This window comes from Colletes latitarsis, chromosome 3, assembly GCF_051014445.1.
Source record: "Colletes latitarsis isolate SP2378_abdomen chromosome 3, iyColLati1, whole genome shotgun sequence".
In the NCBI taxonomy this organism is placed as follows: domain Eukaryota; kingdom Metazoa; phylum Arthropoda; class Insecta; order Hymenoptera; family Colletidae; genus Colletes; species Colletes latitarsis.
The window spans coordinates 35,606,766-35,624,464 of record NC_135136.1 but is presented as its reverse complement, the minus strand read 5'-3'; the positions used below and the strand labels follow the sequence as shown (position 1 = coordinate 35,624,464).

Here is a 17,699-nt window from a genome sequence, read left to right as displayed (position 1 = left end):
TCTTAGGTCTTTCGCGCAGAGCAAAAATCTTTAAAGGTATTTGAAATGCGTTTTAGAATTTGATGCGCCACTTCGTGCAATTACTATTTCATACTGTGCGTGTTATGATGTATTTCAATGCACCTTTGAATATAATGAATTCATATTTTTTTTCAGGATTCTAAAATTAACACAATGACAACAGATGACACAGAAGACTCTGATGTTCATAGTGGTACTCTTCTATATCCAATGAAAGATTCCCTCAGACTATTAGATGCACATTTAATTTTTGAGCCACTTTTGTCTTCCTTATCCGTAATGCCGCAACAAATGCTATCCGCAATTGGTTCAGGAAATGTAAATAATGTGTCTTCCTTAGAATCATTAGGGTCAAATTTGTCTCTGGTAGGAAGTATGGAGACAATGCGTATTGATATAGTTGTCAGTGAATTTGGCAAATTAACAGACAAGAAGAAAGGTACAGTGATAAATGTCCAGTAAGAAATTCAATGAACAATATCACTCTATGCACTGATATAAATTTTATTAAATATGTTAGGAAATAAATACCAAACGAAGAAAGGAAATAAATTCCATTTGGATATACCACCAGAAACTCCGGCATTTTTATGTGAGAAAATTGGTATTGATATAGATGTTAAGAAAATGGCTGATATGACAGTAGACGATATGATTCAAAAACAAACCGTTTTGTACATATCTCGGGGCCAATTGAAAAAGCATACAAGTACAGTTGTGAATTTTAGTCTAAATATACGATACATTAGCCAACAAGTAAATATGCCTCTTCTCAGATTATTGCATCAGATTAGTAATATGTATCAGAACGTTAAAGAAACACAAATGGAACTAAAAGAACAGCAACCAGAAAGTAAACGAAACAATAACTTAATTGTCAATGATACAGCAGTAAAAAACGGATCATCGTCAAGTGAGTATCACATGTTATACATTTTTAAAAATAATACTTTTAGATGAATTTAATGTATTCGTATTTGATTAACAGCATCCGATTTACAAGAACAGCTTCTATTGGGTGGTAAAAAGATGGATGTCCCTTTACTTCGCAACAGTTTCGAACCCGATATATCCAAAGTTACTACACCTGGAATGAATGTTCGATCTCGCCCACAAAGTTTTGCTCAAAAACTATGCAGCACTGGGAAAAGCGTGAAAGGATATATTAACTTGAGTGAGGGGGTCATAACTCCTAATTTTGGAACGAGTCCTAGTGGATCTGGCTTAGATAAATTTTGCGTACTTCTTGATAAACGTAAAGAAACGCCGCATATGACGCCACGTTGTTGGAAAACAATTTATTATCTATTGGATCTGTATGCTACACGACCAGAGACTAAAACTATTACGCATCGTTTCTCTATACCTGCGGATGTATCGGAACAGTATAAAAGTGGCAGAAAGTATGAATTACTAAATGAAACAAAAGATGCTGATATTGAAAAAGGATTGAACGCTGAAAATAGCTCGACACCGGTACCGCTTCCACGAGAATTAAGTTAGTTTGATAGTTTACCCGTATTTATGATATAAAGATATATTATATTATATTTTAATGATACAAAAAAATCAAAGGAGAAGATTATTCATTTTAAGAGTACAAAATATCTTGATAAACAATAATGTTTTTTCAAAGTTATATTTTTGGGAGAAATTTTAATAAGAGATTCTAGGAGCCAAAATAAGACGAAAATCAAGAATAAGCAGTAAGCAGAGTTCCTCATGCTGAGTGAGAACCACTATCGCATGCACGCAGTTGTTCGCAGGTTGCCGTTCTACAGGCGGAACTTTAAACATTAATAACTTTTTAACAGAGCCTCAATCAACAAATTGGTATTCTTGATTTTCATCTTATTTTGGCCTTTAGAATCTTCCATTAAAATTTTTCCCAGAAGTGCCCGAACACCCTGTATACTTATTAAAAAAATACATACTGTATAATGTATCTGTAATAAATATCTTTAAATTTTAGCTAATACTTTAACAATACTATATTGCAGGTATTGTCACAGGAGAACGAACAAGATTAATTATCTTCGGTGTTGCCCGAATACATAGAACTAGATTATTAGCTACTCTCAGTGGATTAAAACTAGAGGCAGAAATAACAAGTCTTCATGCCAGTTTAACATGTCGTAAAAAATCAAAACCCGCAAGCTTGGAATGTAGCTTAACTGGACAAATTGGTAGAACCATGATTGTTTTACTGGAAGGGGTAGCGCCTAGTCAACAAACAGTTGTAAGGGTAACTGTAGGGAAATCACAGGCCTTATATTCTAGTATTAGTAGACGTCAAAAAGATAAGAATAGCGGTTTGTTGACCGTCGGTGCTGTGAATATAGATATTCCTCAACATCCAGTAGCTCTACATGGTATGATGACCAGAGGCAGTAAACAATTATCATCAACCTTACAAGTAAATATACGTTTCTTTTTGCATATACCACCAGTAATAATTAAATTTGTTGTGATTTCAAATAACAATTTTTATTTAGGAACTTAGAGTAACAAGGACATCCTCGAGAATGTCCAGAGGTCAACAGCAGGATGAAGCGGATATAGCTGCACCTGGCAGTCCTCATCATTATGCACCAGCGCCATCGGTTGACTTAGAAAAACCACAAGTTGTATCTAGTCTGTTAGAACCTATTGTCATGCAGTTTAATATAATACTTCAAAGTTTGAGTATAACAGCAGCTCTGTTACCATCTTTACAAGCTCAATATAAAATGGATCAGGTCACTAGTTCCGGTATAACTGGTAGTAAAGCAAAATTTACAATAGATCTACCTCATCACACGTTGAGTTTTACGACAAAGCTTCAAGTAATTGAAGCAAATTTACCTTCAGAAGCTAGCATTGAACTTCCTAAAGTACATGTATCTGCAGAGTATATTCAAGACGACAGTAGTAATATGAATGATAGTAAATTAGCTGGTGAGTAAGAGATCATTTTTTATATTATAACTACTCAAGTAGTTTGTACAGTAAAACCTCGATTTAAAGGATAGGATTCGACGATCCTATACACATATACAGGGTGTTGGGCCACCCCTGGGAAAAATTTTAATGGGAGATTCTGGAGGCCAAAATAAGACGAAAATAAAGAATATCAATTTCTTGACTGAGGCTTCGTTAAAAAGTTATTAAAAAATTAAATTAAAAAATTTCAAATCATTCACGGAAAAATTATTTTCGGTTGCGGGGGTCAATTACAAGCATTTTTGGTGAATAGACATACCACCGAAATCCTACGCAGTTTCGAGAAAAAAATTCATTACTGAAAATTACATGTCTGACCATACCGTTGATATGTTTCACTGAAATTTACATGCATATCTTTAAAACGTCATAACTCCTGAACGGATTGGACGATTTTAATGTTTAAAAAAGCAAACTACGCGTATTTTGATGGAGAATATGTACAAATCGCAAAAATATTCGAAAAGTTGGTCCTTGACCCCGCAAAATGAGAAAAACCCCATAAAAATGGTCCAGTTTTCAAACTGCCATAACTCCTACAATAGTGAATATATTTCAATGAAACTTTTTTCTGAAGTAGAGCTCATGGACACCTACAAATAAGTATTAGACAACTTTTCTGTAGGGCGTCAAACAAAATTATTAAAAATCAAAAACGAAGTTTTAAGGAAAATCGACAGGGGGCAGGTGCCTAAATTTTTCGACGAAAAAAAAAATTTTTAATTAATTCTAAAAAAATTATTTTCGGTTGCGGGGGTCAATTATAATAATTTTTGGTCAATAGACATATCCCCGAAATCCTATGTACTTTCGTGAAAAAAATTCTTTACTGAAAATATACTGTGTGGCAGGAAATGTTTCTATAACTTTTTAACAAAGCCTCAATCAACAAATTAATATTCTTGATTTTCGTCTTATTTTGGCCTCTAGAATCTCCCATTAAAATTTTTCCCAGGGATGGCCGAACACTGTATTTCTATACAGATACATTTCAAAGATACATGTCGTCGGGTTTTTTCGTATTATTTTTAAATTGGATAATTTTTTAAAAACTACGTAATGTCAACCTAGCACTCTGATGCCCAGTGATGCTATTGCCCCGCTAGTTAATATTTTACTATACAAAAGTAACTTAAATGTATTTTATGTAATTCGCAGATGGTGTTGTGCTAAGGCAAGGCAGTTATCTTAGTGCTACGGCTGATATTGGTACCTTTGAACACTCTTTGACTACAGATCTTCTTAACCATTTAGTATTTGTACAAAAGGTATTTATGAAGGAAGTAAATGAGGTTGTACAGAAAGTTTATGGTGGGGAGAAACCTGTTCCTTTGTGGCTAGAGGATGAAGAACCCAATAATACAACTATTAAAAGAATATTATTCTCATTAATTATCCGCATTAAGGTATGATATTTTCTTATTATTTATATTCATAAAACAATGTGTTCTAAGATTTTGAACACTTTTCAAACGATTTTCATTCAATATGTAGAGAATACAATTGACTGCAACAACTCCTACAAATTCGGCAGTACGATTAGAAACTGGTGCTGTTGAGCTTCAGTTATCTAATAGAGTGCAAAATGTTTTTGGCGCTACTCAGCCAAATCCGTATATGAAATTATTTGGAAAGGCACAAGTTGATATCAATTTAAGTCTTGGTCAGTTGCTGAAGAATGTCTTATTTGAAGAGGCAGAACCGGAATTCCAGCAATTCGCTTTTTTCAATACTAGAGTGGGATTACGTAATGCCTTTCGAGAAGAGATGGCACAAGGTGAAGACAAAGAAGTAGTTTTAATTACACTAAAGCGTCCGCTAATATATGTTCAACCAGTGGCTATCGATAAAGCCATTCTTGTTTGGTTAAATTACAAAAACGCGTATGAATACTGGAACGAGAAAAGAGCTAATTTGAATAAAGAGGTTTTAACGGCTACACAGCAAGTATTTGAAAAAGTTCCGTTTGGCCAAATAACGAGTCAGCTTAGCGCTCCTCACCTAGGAACATTATTTTTGCAACTAACTGTTGATGACATGGGTATTTGTTTACCCCTTAATCCTCTACCACCTACCTGGGGCATGAATAGAGGATTGTATGATGGCGAATCACGGGATGCTGTGGTAGTAACCTTAGAAAACACAAGTATATCTGCATGTAGCAGTGGTAGCTTAGTTAGTAAAGGAAGGTATGAATGTTACTATTAAATTCACTCCATACTTAGTAAGTTTTATATTTAAATTCAAAATATTTTAATCATATTGTGCAGATTTATGGGTTTGTGCTTAAGATTTGCTGAAGATTTTGAAACTTCTTTGGATGATTGGAAACCAGATACAACTGATAGTAGTATCATGAATTTGTGCATAGTGTCGGAAGGTACTTATGAAGTCTGTAGTAGAACAATTGCGCAAAAGCAGGACAAATCCGGTAATAACCATATAATTACATCGTGGTTAAATTTTTTAAAATACAAATAATTTATTTTAACCATTTTCAGATAACGCTAAATGGATTTTAAACGTACAGTGGCAAATGGAAGGCGTCGATATTCATTTAGATGTTAGCGTGGGGCAACAATTATCAGCACTTGGACACACGCTAACAATGTTAACTGGTTCTGAGGAAGATGATATTCATGTACCTGCAGACTATGATAGCGATGACGCAGATCAGCCTGATAATAGTACTAGCCAGGTTAAAAAAAAAGTATGGTTTAATTATCTTTATTTTATCCTATAATACTATTTCGGCCCTTTGGTTTGGTAACGTATTTCAAACCAGACATTGGTTTTCAAGACAGTTTTATAAGAATAAACCAAAATTTATTTACTTCTTAGTGCCCTCATTTTTCTTTACGTTACTTAGATATGCATTATTCGCATTGTATGTATTATTCGCTAATCGATTTCTACTTCTAGGAGAGTATATTAATGAAGAAGTCAAAGAATTGGACAGATAGTCTACCAGCGTTCGTTTTTGACCCTACGCTCGATGCGAAGAAAAGATCGAAATTAATTAAAAAAGAAATGAACGAACAAGCGAAGATCATAAATGATCTACGGTCGTTAGGTGCTTCTCACGGAACTATAGAACAAGAAATGAAGCGTTTACATGAATTAGAAGCTATGGTATTTAAAGATTTTAGAAGGTATAAGTGTATTAAATAAATGTTAATAAATTGGAATGAAATAAAACATCGACACTGATACTTTTATATAAATTATGCAGAGATATGATTCAGAAATTAAGAAGGCAGTCGGTTAAAGCATCTGGAATAAAAGGAAAATTAGGACTTGGTGGTAAACCAAATACGTATCGGTCACGTTCATTTATTGTACCATCACCGACGCTTGAAAATCAGCTTGAAAGTCCTGAAGATCTAAATATGGAAGTCTATTCAGCAAATTCTGCTAGCTACGAAAGTAGTCCTAGAAGTGGTCCAAGCCGGTAGGATATATATATATATATATATATATTTATTTCGATATGGGATACTAATTTATAAATTTTATTTTCGAATGTGGATATTAATTTTTAGATCTGCTTCCCTTCGTGTAAGAGGACTTAGTGGACCACGAGTTACTTTCAGTGACACACATACAATGGGCAGGTACGTTCCTTGCACAATTTTAGCATTTCTTGTATTACAGATGAGTAATATTATTTTATCACGAAGGCAATCGTCCTTACCAAGTGCTGGATCGGAATTAAGTTTACCGGAAGGAGAACTAGAATGGCCAGAAACTATTGAAATAGAAGGAGAACGAGTTGAATTGAGGAAGAAAAACAGAGACATTAGTTGTACCTCAAGTTATGATAGCATGGAAGGGAAGTACGTACGAGAATTAAATATGAAATTTATATTCATGAAATACGTATTTTTTGTTACGTTATTTCCTATTATAGTGCTCCATTGCTCGATTCGTTTGGGAAAGAACAATCGTCGTCGACTTCGTCGCCTTATGTAACACCACAGAAAACTCAAGAGCCCAACATAGACTTTGAACTCGACGTGAAAGTTCTAATTAATAGTGGTAAATGTGTACTTCACACAAAGGATCCAGGGAAAGACGATGAAATTAAAATGTACATGTATATTGTGCTATTAAATTTTCTATTGCACACATTTCACGTGACGAAAATAATGATTGCTATTATTACAGTATGAGTAGAATGAAAAAAGAGCGATCGTGTTCAGGAGGCACGTTTGAATTTCAACCAAGCAGTCCTAGTAGTAGTAGAAAACATTTAAGTAGTAAAGAGAAATCGTCAACTACAAGCACGTCTCGATTGCGATATTTGCAACACACAAATGTACCCTTAGTCGATTTAACAATTTTTCATATTCCCGGTTTAGATGTGAAGGTAAAAACATTGCATTAGATAAATGCACGGTTTGATAGTCTAGTAAGGTCACCATCTTTTTTTTACCATATTTTTCAGGTGCACTACGAATCTAAAACGCTTCCTGAAGAATCTATGTCTCCTCGCGTATCTTCTGAAAATAGTGCGCTTAATCCTTCATCGACAACCTCGCTTAGGAAGTCTAGCACCAAGAAGGCTAGTCTATTTGCTTGGATGACACTCCAAAGCATACCGGAAGAAACTATAATTAGTCCGCATATTCTTGAATTTTTGGAACAAACATTAGAACCGATACCAAGCAAAACGAGTTTTCACAATACTGTACAAACGAACGCGGTGTTCCCGTTGGAAAATACGGAGAGCACATCTTGGGCTGCTACTGCAGCAAGTAGTAGCAATTATGTTTATGCAAGTTTTCCTGTTGATGTGATAGTATATTTTCATATGCAGCCTTCTACGTTCAGGTAAGTCCTTAATGAATTTCATCGATACGTTTACAAATATTAATTGTTATAAGAGATGTTTATTATTCTAGGTTTTCCTGTTTACCGGTTTCTCGCGTGGAATGTATGCTTCAATTGCCGTCCCTTGACATAGTGTTTTCGTCCAAGCGAGCGGAAGAAGAGCTCATAGAATTTCGAGAGTACAAATCCCCAGGCATACAGTCCTCGGGGAAAGAAGCAAGTTCAGCGATCGGTGGATTATCTGTAACTGGATGTCTTGCTGACTTTTCTGTTTATATCTTTCATCCATATGGCGGTGGAAAAAAGACAGGCTTGAAAGAAGCACAATGGTCGCCTTTATCGGACAGCGAAAGGAAAGATTCTTTAAGTATCAACGTTGAATTTGTAAAATTCCATATGTCAAGAAGTCGCAAAATAAATTTTCATAGTGAGTTATCGAAAAAGATGTCTGATACTAGTCGCGCAGTTATACGATTTTCTAGTAAGTATAATTACACTGCCCAAACAAATATACAAAAGTAACGTGGAATATTTTTTCTGTATTTTATTAATACAATATTTTTTTGAAATCTTATAGCAATTGTCGATATCGGATCCGCGTCGTTTAAATACGATATGCGGAGATTAAGTGAAATCTTGGCTTTTCCAAAAGCATGGTACAGACGTAGTATAATGCGTCGTTTATTTCTGGGAGATTTAAGCTCAGGTACCGCATATTCTGAAGGTGATTGTAGTTCTTCCCTAAATCAAGACGAAGCAGTCATTGGTAGTTCTCTGTTAAAGCATTACGATCGACACGGTACCGATGGGTTGTCGAAAAGTGCTCCGGAACGAAGTCCAACATTGAACAGAGATAAATTAAGATTAAGTTTGGAAAGTGATATACCCAGGCATGCACGTCTGAAAGGTAAAAATTTTCTTAAATTACTGGTTTCAATATCATTTCAACCGTATTATTTATCTTTATATTAGATATTGGCAGAGGATGGAGTTTTACCTCTGATAAACAAACGTCCTCGGAAGTTAAATTAAGAGAAGCCGCATGGGAAACACTAGTATTGTTTGCCATAAATTTCACTCGTTTAAATGTTCATATGAACATGAGTAACGTGATGGGCAATGTTACGTGGATGGCGAAAGATTTTAGGTCCGATGGAAGATTATCGATAGGTAGTACAGGGCATAAAAATCTGTATATAAGTGTCGGATTAGGTGGTTCCAGTTTAGATGCAAAGGGTGGTATTGTTGGTGGTACCATAGAATTGAGTAAAATCGATACGTTCAGTAAGTTAGCAATAATAATTTTTGTATTAAAATATGAATATTTCACTTCAACTAAATTGGGTACACTGCACATATAAATGTTTGTAGTTCATATCCGAGAAGAACCTGGAATAGAACCTGATCACACACTGGGTTTGAGACTGTTTGCATTGGAATTGCGATTAGATTATATGGGTACGAGCGTGCTAATGTCTAGAGTATCTTCATTGGACGTATCATTAAAAGATGAATGGAAAATTAACCGAAGTAATAGTGGAGATGCTTTTATGCCAACAAGAAGGTTGCATTTATACATATGTTTCCATCTTTCAGGCTTCTACCGAACGAGTTATTAACCACTTGATTAATTATTAATATAGGCCAGCAATAATCTTCATGCATGGAGATTTAGGGTGGGATCAGTTGCAAGTTATGATTAGTAAATCAACAACAGCTGATTTATTAAAAATGTACTATAAGTTAGATGAATTTTCCAATCAACAATTTAAAAGTAGCAAACGAGTATTTAGCTCTTTACAACCGAAACATCAAAGAGTAAATAATAGTAGCTTCAGAAAGAGGCAAATGAAACACAGGTCTACTTGTGAAGGTAATTTGTGATACATATGCCTTAAGTATGAAGTATAGATAATTTGAATGAAGACATGTTTCAAATTATATACCTCAGGCCCGTGCAACATAAATCAAACCACGATATCAGATGCCCGTCACCACAGGCATTGGCAAGGTGTATTAGCCCAAGTAGCAGGTCTTCAATTGGGAAGTTTAAGATTCTCTCTGCCATCAACTGGGACTGTACTCGGTGGAACAATGGAGCTTCACGGATGCAACATTAGTTTAGCATGTTTCCATGGGATAAACTTCAAGAGTAAAAGTTGGGCACTGTTCTCGTTAAAGGAACCGTGTATCAGTTTTGCTACAGAAGCTCAAGAGATCCCAAGTGTCGAATGTAAGAAACGTTATTGTTTGAGTACAATTAATTCACATTCTAATTTCACTAAAAATTATGTAACTATGTATGCATATTACAGCACCGAATACATGTGACGTCCATGTTGTGCAAACTTTGACTATTAGTTTAGGTCAACAACAGGAACAACATGCAAGGCATCATTCTATGGCTACTGTTTGTAGATTGAGTCGCAGTCTATTATTTCCACCCCAATTTAAGTCGTTGCAAGAATGGTTCCATTATGCATTTGCTAGTAGTGAAATCGATGGTATGTGATATATGTATACTCGACATTATTTTAATTTTTTTAATTTAACGCGTTAATCAGTTTTTAAATGTATAGCTGTAGATCGGTTTCCATGCGTTGAAAGGGAACGGACAGACAGTACATCAGATAGTGGTAACATGACTCGTGGAAGAAGTACATCTACAACTTCCGGAAAATTGCAAGAACATTCTCATGCAAGGGAAGTTATATTTGCACTACCATCTTTGCAATTACATTTAAAAACTGAACACCTTCAAACGGCGAAAACTCCCGATGTCATTGGTAAGTGATATTTTTCATATTACATAAATTTAACGAATATCCATATGAATTTGAACATATTCACGGAAGTGCATATCATTAAATATATGTTTCTTATAATACACAATTGTGAATTACAACATCCAATATACAACTACGCGTAACAAAATATTTTATGTAATCATTTCTGATCATGTAATCTATACACGAGTGTACAAGACTCAATTTTATTAAGTAGAAACTATCTCTCACTTAATTGTATATTGCAACTATTTTCTTCCTATATTTTTAGGTGCTTCTAAGCATATTTTATATAGTAAGTACAGTGTGAGAATTGATTTATTTGAAGTCTGGTAAGAAGCACTTAATTCTCATTCAACTGAATTATGATTTGTAGTGTATACTAGGTTTTTGAATGTGTTGTACTGGATGTAGTTTAAATTTGTTTCTATAGCCTATTGTATAACAAACTACTCTGCATGAAATATTCAGTAAATACTCAAAAAGTACTAAAGATTATTAAGTATTTATAGTCACAAAATTTTGTAATTGTACTTTTATTTATTGCACATGTTTTGTACATGTACAAACTTTTGAATCAGTAGAACAATGACTGAAACAATTCTAAATCCCTATTTGCTTTAGATTTAAATGTACAATATTTTAATATAAATAAAGATAAATCCATGACAAAAGTTACTTGAAAAGAAGAAACAGTATCAAATAAACTCAGAACCGGTCACATCAGACTCATACATTTATATTTAATTTCCAAAGTAAGCCCTCCAATTTGTGGTGAATGTAATAGACCAGTGTGTGAATGTATGAATAGTATAATAAATTGTTTCACTGTAAAAGTATCAGCATTATGCAAAATATCATTAATGTTATAATCATATAGAGAATTCATTAGATGGAACATTTACGATATTAACACATTCTCAACATACTTCTTGTATCATACCATTCATACTCGTTCATATAGTAATAACTGAAAAGTATAATTCTAAAAAAGTAATTTCAAGAGCAATCTTTCTTCATCCATGTTTCAATTATGTATTACTCTGAACGTGTTAACTCGTATTTGTAATGTAATGTTATGACTAGTACTAGGTGAAATTTTATGTGGAATATATTATACAAAAAGTGTTTGTTTCACAGGTGAAAAGCCATTAGTTGAATGTAGTTTCATAACGGAATTCGAGGACCATATCTTTGTCACGGTGGATGCAGAAGCCTTTTTCTTTTTGCACGACTTGATTACCTCATATGTGAAGGAAGAAATGGTAATTTCGATTTACACGCCTTTTAAGAAACTAAATATCAAGAAGATTTATGTTATTAATCCTGATCGTGTTTGATCATACATTGTAGGATATGGGTGGACATAGTACCGATCTTCATGGAAGAAGAAGCGGAACTGCGTCCACGGCCAATACCTTCGCTGCAACATCGATTACCTCCGAGGACGAAAAGAAACGGAAACAATTTGATCCGTCAGAAATGTTTATAAAAGACTGGCGATCGTACAGGTGTAAAACATGGCACTTAGAACCGACCGTAAGGTAATATTCTCGTGATCATTCCTTTATGAAATTATACTGTTAAAAAAAGAAATTTTTAATATAACATAGTGTAGGAAAGTATTTGTTACAGTAGTACAACTTAGACTCATAACAAGTGTCTCTAAGTGACAAACTGCCACCTAATCTTGAACTATTCGAAAAATATTTAATGTTTGTACTTTCGTACACCATATTCATTAATTTTTATTGTTCACGTTGAAGATTGCTCTCATGGGCTGGTAAAAGCATCGAACCATATGGGATAGACTACATCTTACAAAAGTTAGGATTTTCTCATGCTCGTACAACGATACCAAAATGGATTCAACGAGGTTTTATGGATCCTTTAGACAAATTATTAGCCATTCTTATGTTAAAAATGGTCTCAGCCGTTCGAGAAGAATCGCCGGAAGAACAGAAAGAGCATAAACGAGATAAATAATTATTACAACTTAAAAGCAAACATTAGAGCCGTTAAAACTTTGAATTCAGGCAGTAAAACAAACTCAAAAGTGAAATCGTACAATAATCGTCCAATATAATAAAGTTCTTTCAACAGGTTGGTAAGCAAGAATAATAATACACGGTACTCCAGCTTCTTCTTTATATTGCGTAAAGTGAATGTTGGTTAACATAAATTTACCAGTGAGGGGAGAAACCAAAGTGATCATTGTAACAGATTATTCTCAGTGTAAGAAACGAAGAACTCGTAATCAAGAAACTAATATTTTCAATGCATACGTTTTAGAGGATATTTGTATGCAGTGTAATTAGGAAAATGCAACCTGTTATCAAGCAATTGTACATTAAATTATAGATAAAGGTTTATAATCATCAATATTCCGTTCGAACGTGTTAGATATTGCACAGAACGCCGAGGGCACATCAACGAGCGTTAGAATGTATACATATTATAGCGTTCAACGACGTTTCGTTATATTTTCATAAGGTAATATCAAGAATTTTAGTTTAAAAGCGAAAATTCGTTCTCACTATCGTTCACAATTGAATACTAAATATTACCGTGATCGATATGCATTTCGTGTATATTTAGTTCAGTATCGGAGAGGCCAGGTAAAGATTCACACCTTTCCTCATTCCAGGGGGTAAGGAAAGGTGTGAGTCTGTACCTGACCTCCCTGTTCAGTACTGATGTAGTATTCGATAACGAGTTTTCAGCTTTAGAATTTTATAAATTACATTTATGTACGTACTATGTACAGTTCTTAGAGTTTTAAGAAGTTACGCGCCTAGATAAGGAAAACCCGAAATAATCGTACGCGTTAAATATGAAATACATAGAAGTTTTTCGCTTCTAGCTTGAAACTTTGCAGCTTTCTTAGCGCGTACTATTTCAAGGAGAATTCTCTTCATACCTACTGCTCACGCGATTACGCTTACATTCTTAAGAATATTTTTTTTTTTTGTAGTCGTTTTTCCTTTTTTTAACGTATTTAGGTGAATGGGTTAAATGCTTCACGTCAATCGACACAGGCCGCTATATTTTTGCTCATCTTTATGAATAATTTGCGCGAATCCTACGATACAGTAACTTATTTTTTAAAACGGCGAAGCAAATACCATTTGATTCTACGATATAAATCGCTTTTATGGATATATTAAATTATTGTTATAACGTAATGTAATATATTTTTGTGTATACATCGCGATTCTTTATGTGTAATTTGTGTAATATACAGAGGATTTCGTAACAGGTGTCGGAATCTTTAAGGGATACTTCTACATGCCAAAATAAGACGAAAAGAAAACGACGAAATTGCCTTTAAAGCTTTGTATACGAGTTATTAATTGCTGAAAATACACAAAAAAACTAAGACTTCATTTAATTTCTTCTTCGTTATAGAAGTAACTTTATTATGTAAAATTTAATTCGCGTGATGATTTATTTAAAATACGTTTAATGATGTTTATATATGACGAATATATGTATATCAGAAAAACCAAAAAAACTATAAAAAGTAGCCATTATTATTCATGGTACTATTTTGTTAAAAATTAAATCAGATCTTAAGATGAGGATATATAAAACTTAAATATAATGTTTCTTGAAATCTATATGTACATGTAAGTATATACGCATATACTAACATGCGGCTTGTTTAGACTCTTATTGTGGCTCCCGTACACTTATTCAATTTATTAAATCTAAGTATTATGTACATTTAACAAAGTAATACCTACAGAAATGAATGCAAAGCGTAATTACTGAATATGAACTGAATTTTAAACAGTTAATGCTTTCCCCACTACAAACTTACAAGTTTTCTACCAGCAAGTATGTAATAAAAAAAAAATATCGACATGTATTTATATAAAAAGGAAAGAAATTCATGTATAAAAAAACGTATTTTCTCAAAAAGATATTTTGTTGATAATCTCTTTTTACATATCTACTCAAACATACGCAGTGTTCGTTTAATATAACACTGATCTACTATAGTATTTTTAATATACAAAATACTGTTCCAATATATCATTCTTGTATGTTTGAAAGTAAAAAAAACTATCAGACACGCTTTTGTCATTCTTGATTTGTCTTATATTCTGGCATGTAGACTCGCTCCTTAAAAATTTTTTACACCTGTAGTCAAACCTTTTTTTTATATATACATATATACATATACATATGCATATATATATATATATATATAAATTTTTATATATATATATATGTATATACATTATGTGTATATATATTCACGAATTATGCACTTATAAAATGAATAAATAAAGCTGGTACATATAGACGTAAATTGTTACTTTTAGGATATATAGTTTCAATGTACACATATATTGTATTTTAAGCGGAATGTAAAAATCGATTAAATGTGAAGTAGTAGATACAAGAAGCAAAATTGATGTATCGTTGTTCAAGCGTCTTTTTCATTCGTCTTAGCAGTGGCGGATCTAGACATATCGGGAGTCTGAAGCTAATTACTTTTGCGCCCTTTACTTTTCTGAAGTGTTGTACGAAGGGAAACTATTATTATTAGGAAAATATATTTATCTTTCTGTTAGTTGTCTATTCGATGCATTGTCGTTGTTATAAATTTACACTAATCGATGGAACAGCTTTGACCTGAAACTGTGCCACGAGTTCAGTGAAAAGACTTTACATGATGAAGTTTGGTAGACGATGTCGACTCAAGGGCGCAAAATTATAGAATTAACTGAATTGTATTTAAGAAAAATTATAAGTAGCTTTTATTCTGCATAAAAGAACACGCTTTATAACATTGGGCTAATCAACCATTATAAGATATTAAATCAGTGAGCTGTTTCTTAGGAAATCGAACAAGGAAACATGTTAAAAATATGAAAACCGCGAACGACCGTCCTGCGACTATCAATTTTGAAAATTATAAATACAGTACTAGATAGAGACAAATAGTACATACACTGTCTTGCGCGTCTTTGATAAAAAGTTCCGCTTTTTCTTTAAATCAGACAAATTCGTCTGTACCGTTAACAATACTTTTGCAAATGTTAAGTTGTAAATAAAATTAGAGTGTCATTTACAGGAACTACTCCATTTTTCAGAAACGAACAAATTTTTTCTTTTATGCTTCTGAATGGTAGTTAAATTAGAAAGTTAACAAATATGGTGTTCTCGGAGACCCCTTTTACGCGGGGGCCCTAAGTTGAAGCTTGATTGGCTTCACGTTAGATCCGCCCCTGCGTATTTGTGCAAAACTAGAAAAACCCACCGATATAATACATTGAAGTACAATTTCGTCGGTTCAGTCTTCCTGCAGCATTACTTAATTTTAAGCGCGACATCGCGATAAATTGGTCGTTTCTCGATAACTTGGTTGATTAGTTAAATTTATCTATTTAATGAAATACTGCGGTGGGAGTGAATCCTTAGTGGCCTTGAGCTACCAATTGGTTTTGCACTGGTTAAAATATATATTAGTGTGCTTCTATTGTTGCAAACCGAAGCAAAGCGTTTTTCTCGCATTGCAAGTAGCAATTTCGGACTTTTTATTGTTCGCGACCGCTATGGTTGCAATAACGTGTGTTTACAATAAGAAAGATGAGATGTTACTTTCAATTTTGTAACGCCAAACATATACCAATATACGTGTATTATATACTCATCGCATAGAATTTGCATCGTGATATACGTATAACTTTATATGCAAGTTCCGGCAACTATTGTAAAATTGGGGAAATAATTGATAAATTAAAGTGTAAAAGTTTAATAATAACTTCTGCACAAGTTATATTGATTGTAAAACTCTATTAAAAACTGTTGATACTATTAACGAAGAATTAGTTCTGTTTTTTGTACGTTTCATTTTGAAAATGTTACGGTTGTGTACGTTTTACTTCAATTAAAGGGTACGAAGAATTATAATTAGATTCAGTCATTGCCTGATGCTCTCTACGCGTTGAATATTCAAATTCGACGCCGTTTTTGTGCACTGACTTTTACCCTTTGATTTATTCCAGGCATTCGATAAAACAGTAATTATTACCGGAACGCGTGTTACACGTATGTATAATTTGCTCACAATTACGATTTCTCTACGCGTGACGTTCTATTCAAAAGACTTGGTAGACCAGCCAGTACAATAGTAGTGAATTTTACATTGTAATTTTAGTATTATTTACGAACACGGTGTATTTGTATAAATACTTTTTATTTATTTCTTTACTCGAATGACGAAACTTTGCATCGTATCGGGCATATAAAGCAATCGGATCAACAGTTAATCGTTCAGTGGATCTCAAATGTTTCCGCTAATTAGCTAATTCATCCGAACGTAGAAATATACCTATATGTATATGTGAGGTGGCACATGTCCAAGTTAGAGAAAATATATGTATAGTAATGTGCCTGAAACACGCGTTTACATATTTTCCTGCAGCATTTACGGTATAGGGCTTGATTCATTTGGACATAAATTTCATTTTACTGAATTATCAACTGTTGTTCTATTTTCTATGTACATTTGTTATCGATATTTCAAGAAACAAATAAAAACTTTTAAGGCATTTCCAGTCGTTCGTTTATCATTACGCGATGACCTATAGTTTTAGGTGGTCTGTGAACCACTAATTTTGTTAGTAACACACCGGAGTTCCTCGATGAACACTTATCCAAATACTGACCATGCCCAACACTGTTTAACTTCGATTATCGAACTGGTGGTTACTGCGCGCTGCAGCAGTTGCCCGTTAATCAGTTAATCAATTTATGTCGGTACAGTGTATGGTCCAGTGTTGATCATCAAGAATCGAAGTGGAAGTATACCACCCTTGCGATTGATTCATAAATAAAAGCTCGGCTTCTATTGTTATAAATTTGCTGTTTGTATAATTTTATTAAATCTTCTGTGTATTCGCTGACTTTTATCTATTTTTAACATCTACGTTGAATTGCTTTTTGTTTGCAACATAAAATTCTAATTTTCTAATTTGTGCCATACATGTACTTTCAATCACGTTTCAATCCGGTTTTCAATTATTTAAATTCGATTTTTGCATTTTAGCAATTTTATTTGTT

At 33.6% G+C, this 17,699-nt stretch overlaps 1 protein-coding gene across 5 annotated transcripts in view; it reads left to right on the top strand.

The window, feature by feature from the left end:
* Positions 1-17,188, top strand: part of Tweek (transmembrane protein KIAA1109 homolog tweek) — a 31,952-nt gene extending 14,764 nt beyond the window's left edge. For 2 of the 5 annotated variants that reach the window (XM_076761928.1, XM_076761926.1), the window contains exons 23-50: positions 7-36; positions 157-460; positions 542-934; positions 1,010-1,519; positions 2,022-2,437; positions 2,517-2,958; positions 4,162-4,409; positions 4,498-5,192; positions 5,274-5,434; positions 5,505-5,701; positions 5,926-6,155; positions 6,236-6,454; positions 6,546-6,617; positions 6,684-6,839; positions 6,914-7,093; positions 7,171-7,372; positions 7,451-7,836; positions 7,908-8,317; positions 8,414-8,743; positions 8,809-9,120; positions 9,208-9,400; positions 9,480-9,709; positions 9,788-10,069; positions 10,152-10,340; positions 10,416-10,622; positions 11,763-11,887; positions 11,976-12,166; positions 12,389-17,188. In XM_076761928.1, coding sequence (XP_076618043.1) covers positions 7-36; positions 157-460; positions 542-934; positions 1,010-1,519; positions 2,022-2,437; positions 2,517-2,958; positions 4,162-4,409; positions 4,498-5,192; positions 5,274-5,434; positions 5,505-5,701; positions 5,926-6,155; positions 6,236-6,454; positions 6,546-6,617; positions 6,684-6,839; positions 6,914-7,093; positions 7,171-7,372; positions 7,451-7,836; positions 7,908-8,317; positions 8,414-8,743; positions 8,809-9,120; positions 9,208-9,400; positions 9,480-9,709; positions 9,788-10,069; positions 10,152-10,340; positions 10,416-10,622; positions 11,763-11,887; positions 11,976-12,166; positions 12,389-12,608 — 7,530 coding nt within the window. In that variant the 3' untranslated portion in view covers positions 12,609-17,188. Of the gene's footprint in view, positions 1-6; positions 37-156; positions 461-541; positions 935-1,009; positions 1,520-2,021; positions 2,438-2,516; positions 2,959-4,161; positions 4,410-4,497; positions 5,193-5,273; positions 5,435-5,504; positions 5,714-5,925; positions 6,156-6,235; positions 6,455-6,545; positions 6,618-6,683; positions 6,840-6,913; positions 7,094-7,170; positions 7,373-7,450; positions 7,837-7,907; positions 8,318-8,413; positions 8,744-8,808; positions 9,121-9,207; positions 9,401-9,479; positions 9,710-9,787; positions 10,070-10,151; positions 10,341-10,415; positions 10,623-10,893; positions 10,918-11,762; positions 11,888-11,975; positions 12,167-12,388 lie in introns of all 5 variants that reach the window. The other 3 variants (XM_076761923.1, XM_076761925.1, XM_076761927.1) reach the window with 3 other exon arrangements.
* Positions 17,189-17,699: the final 511 nt, after the last annotated feature.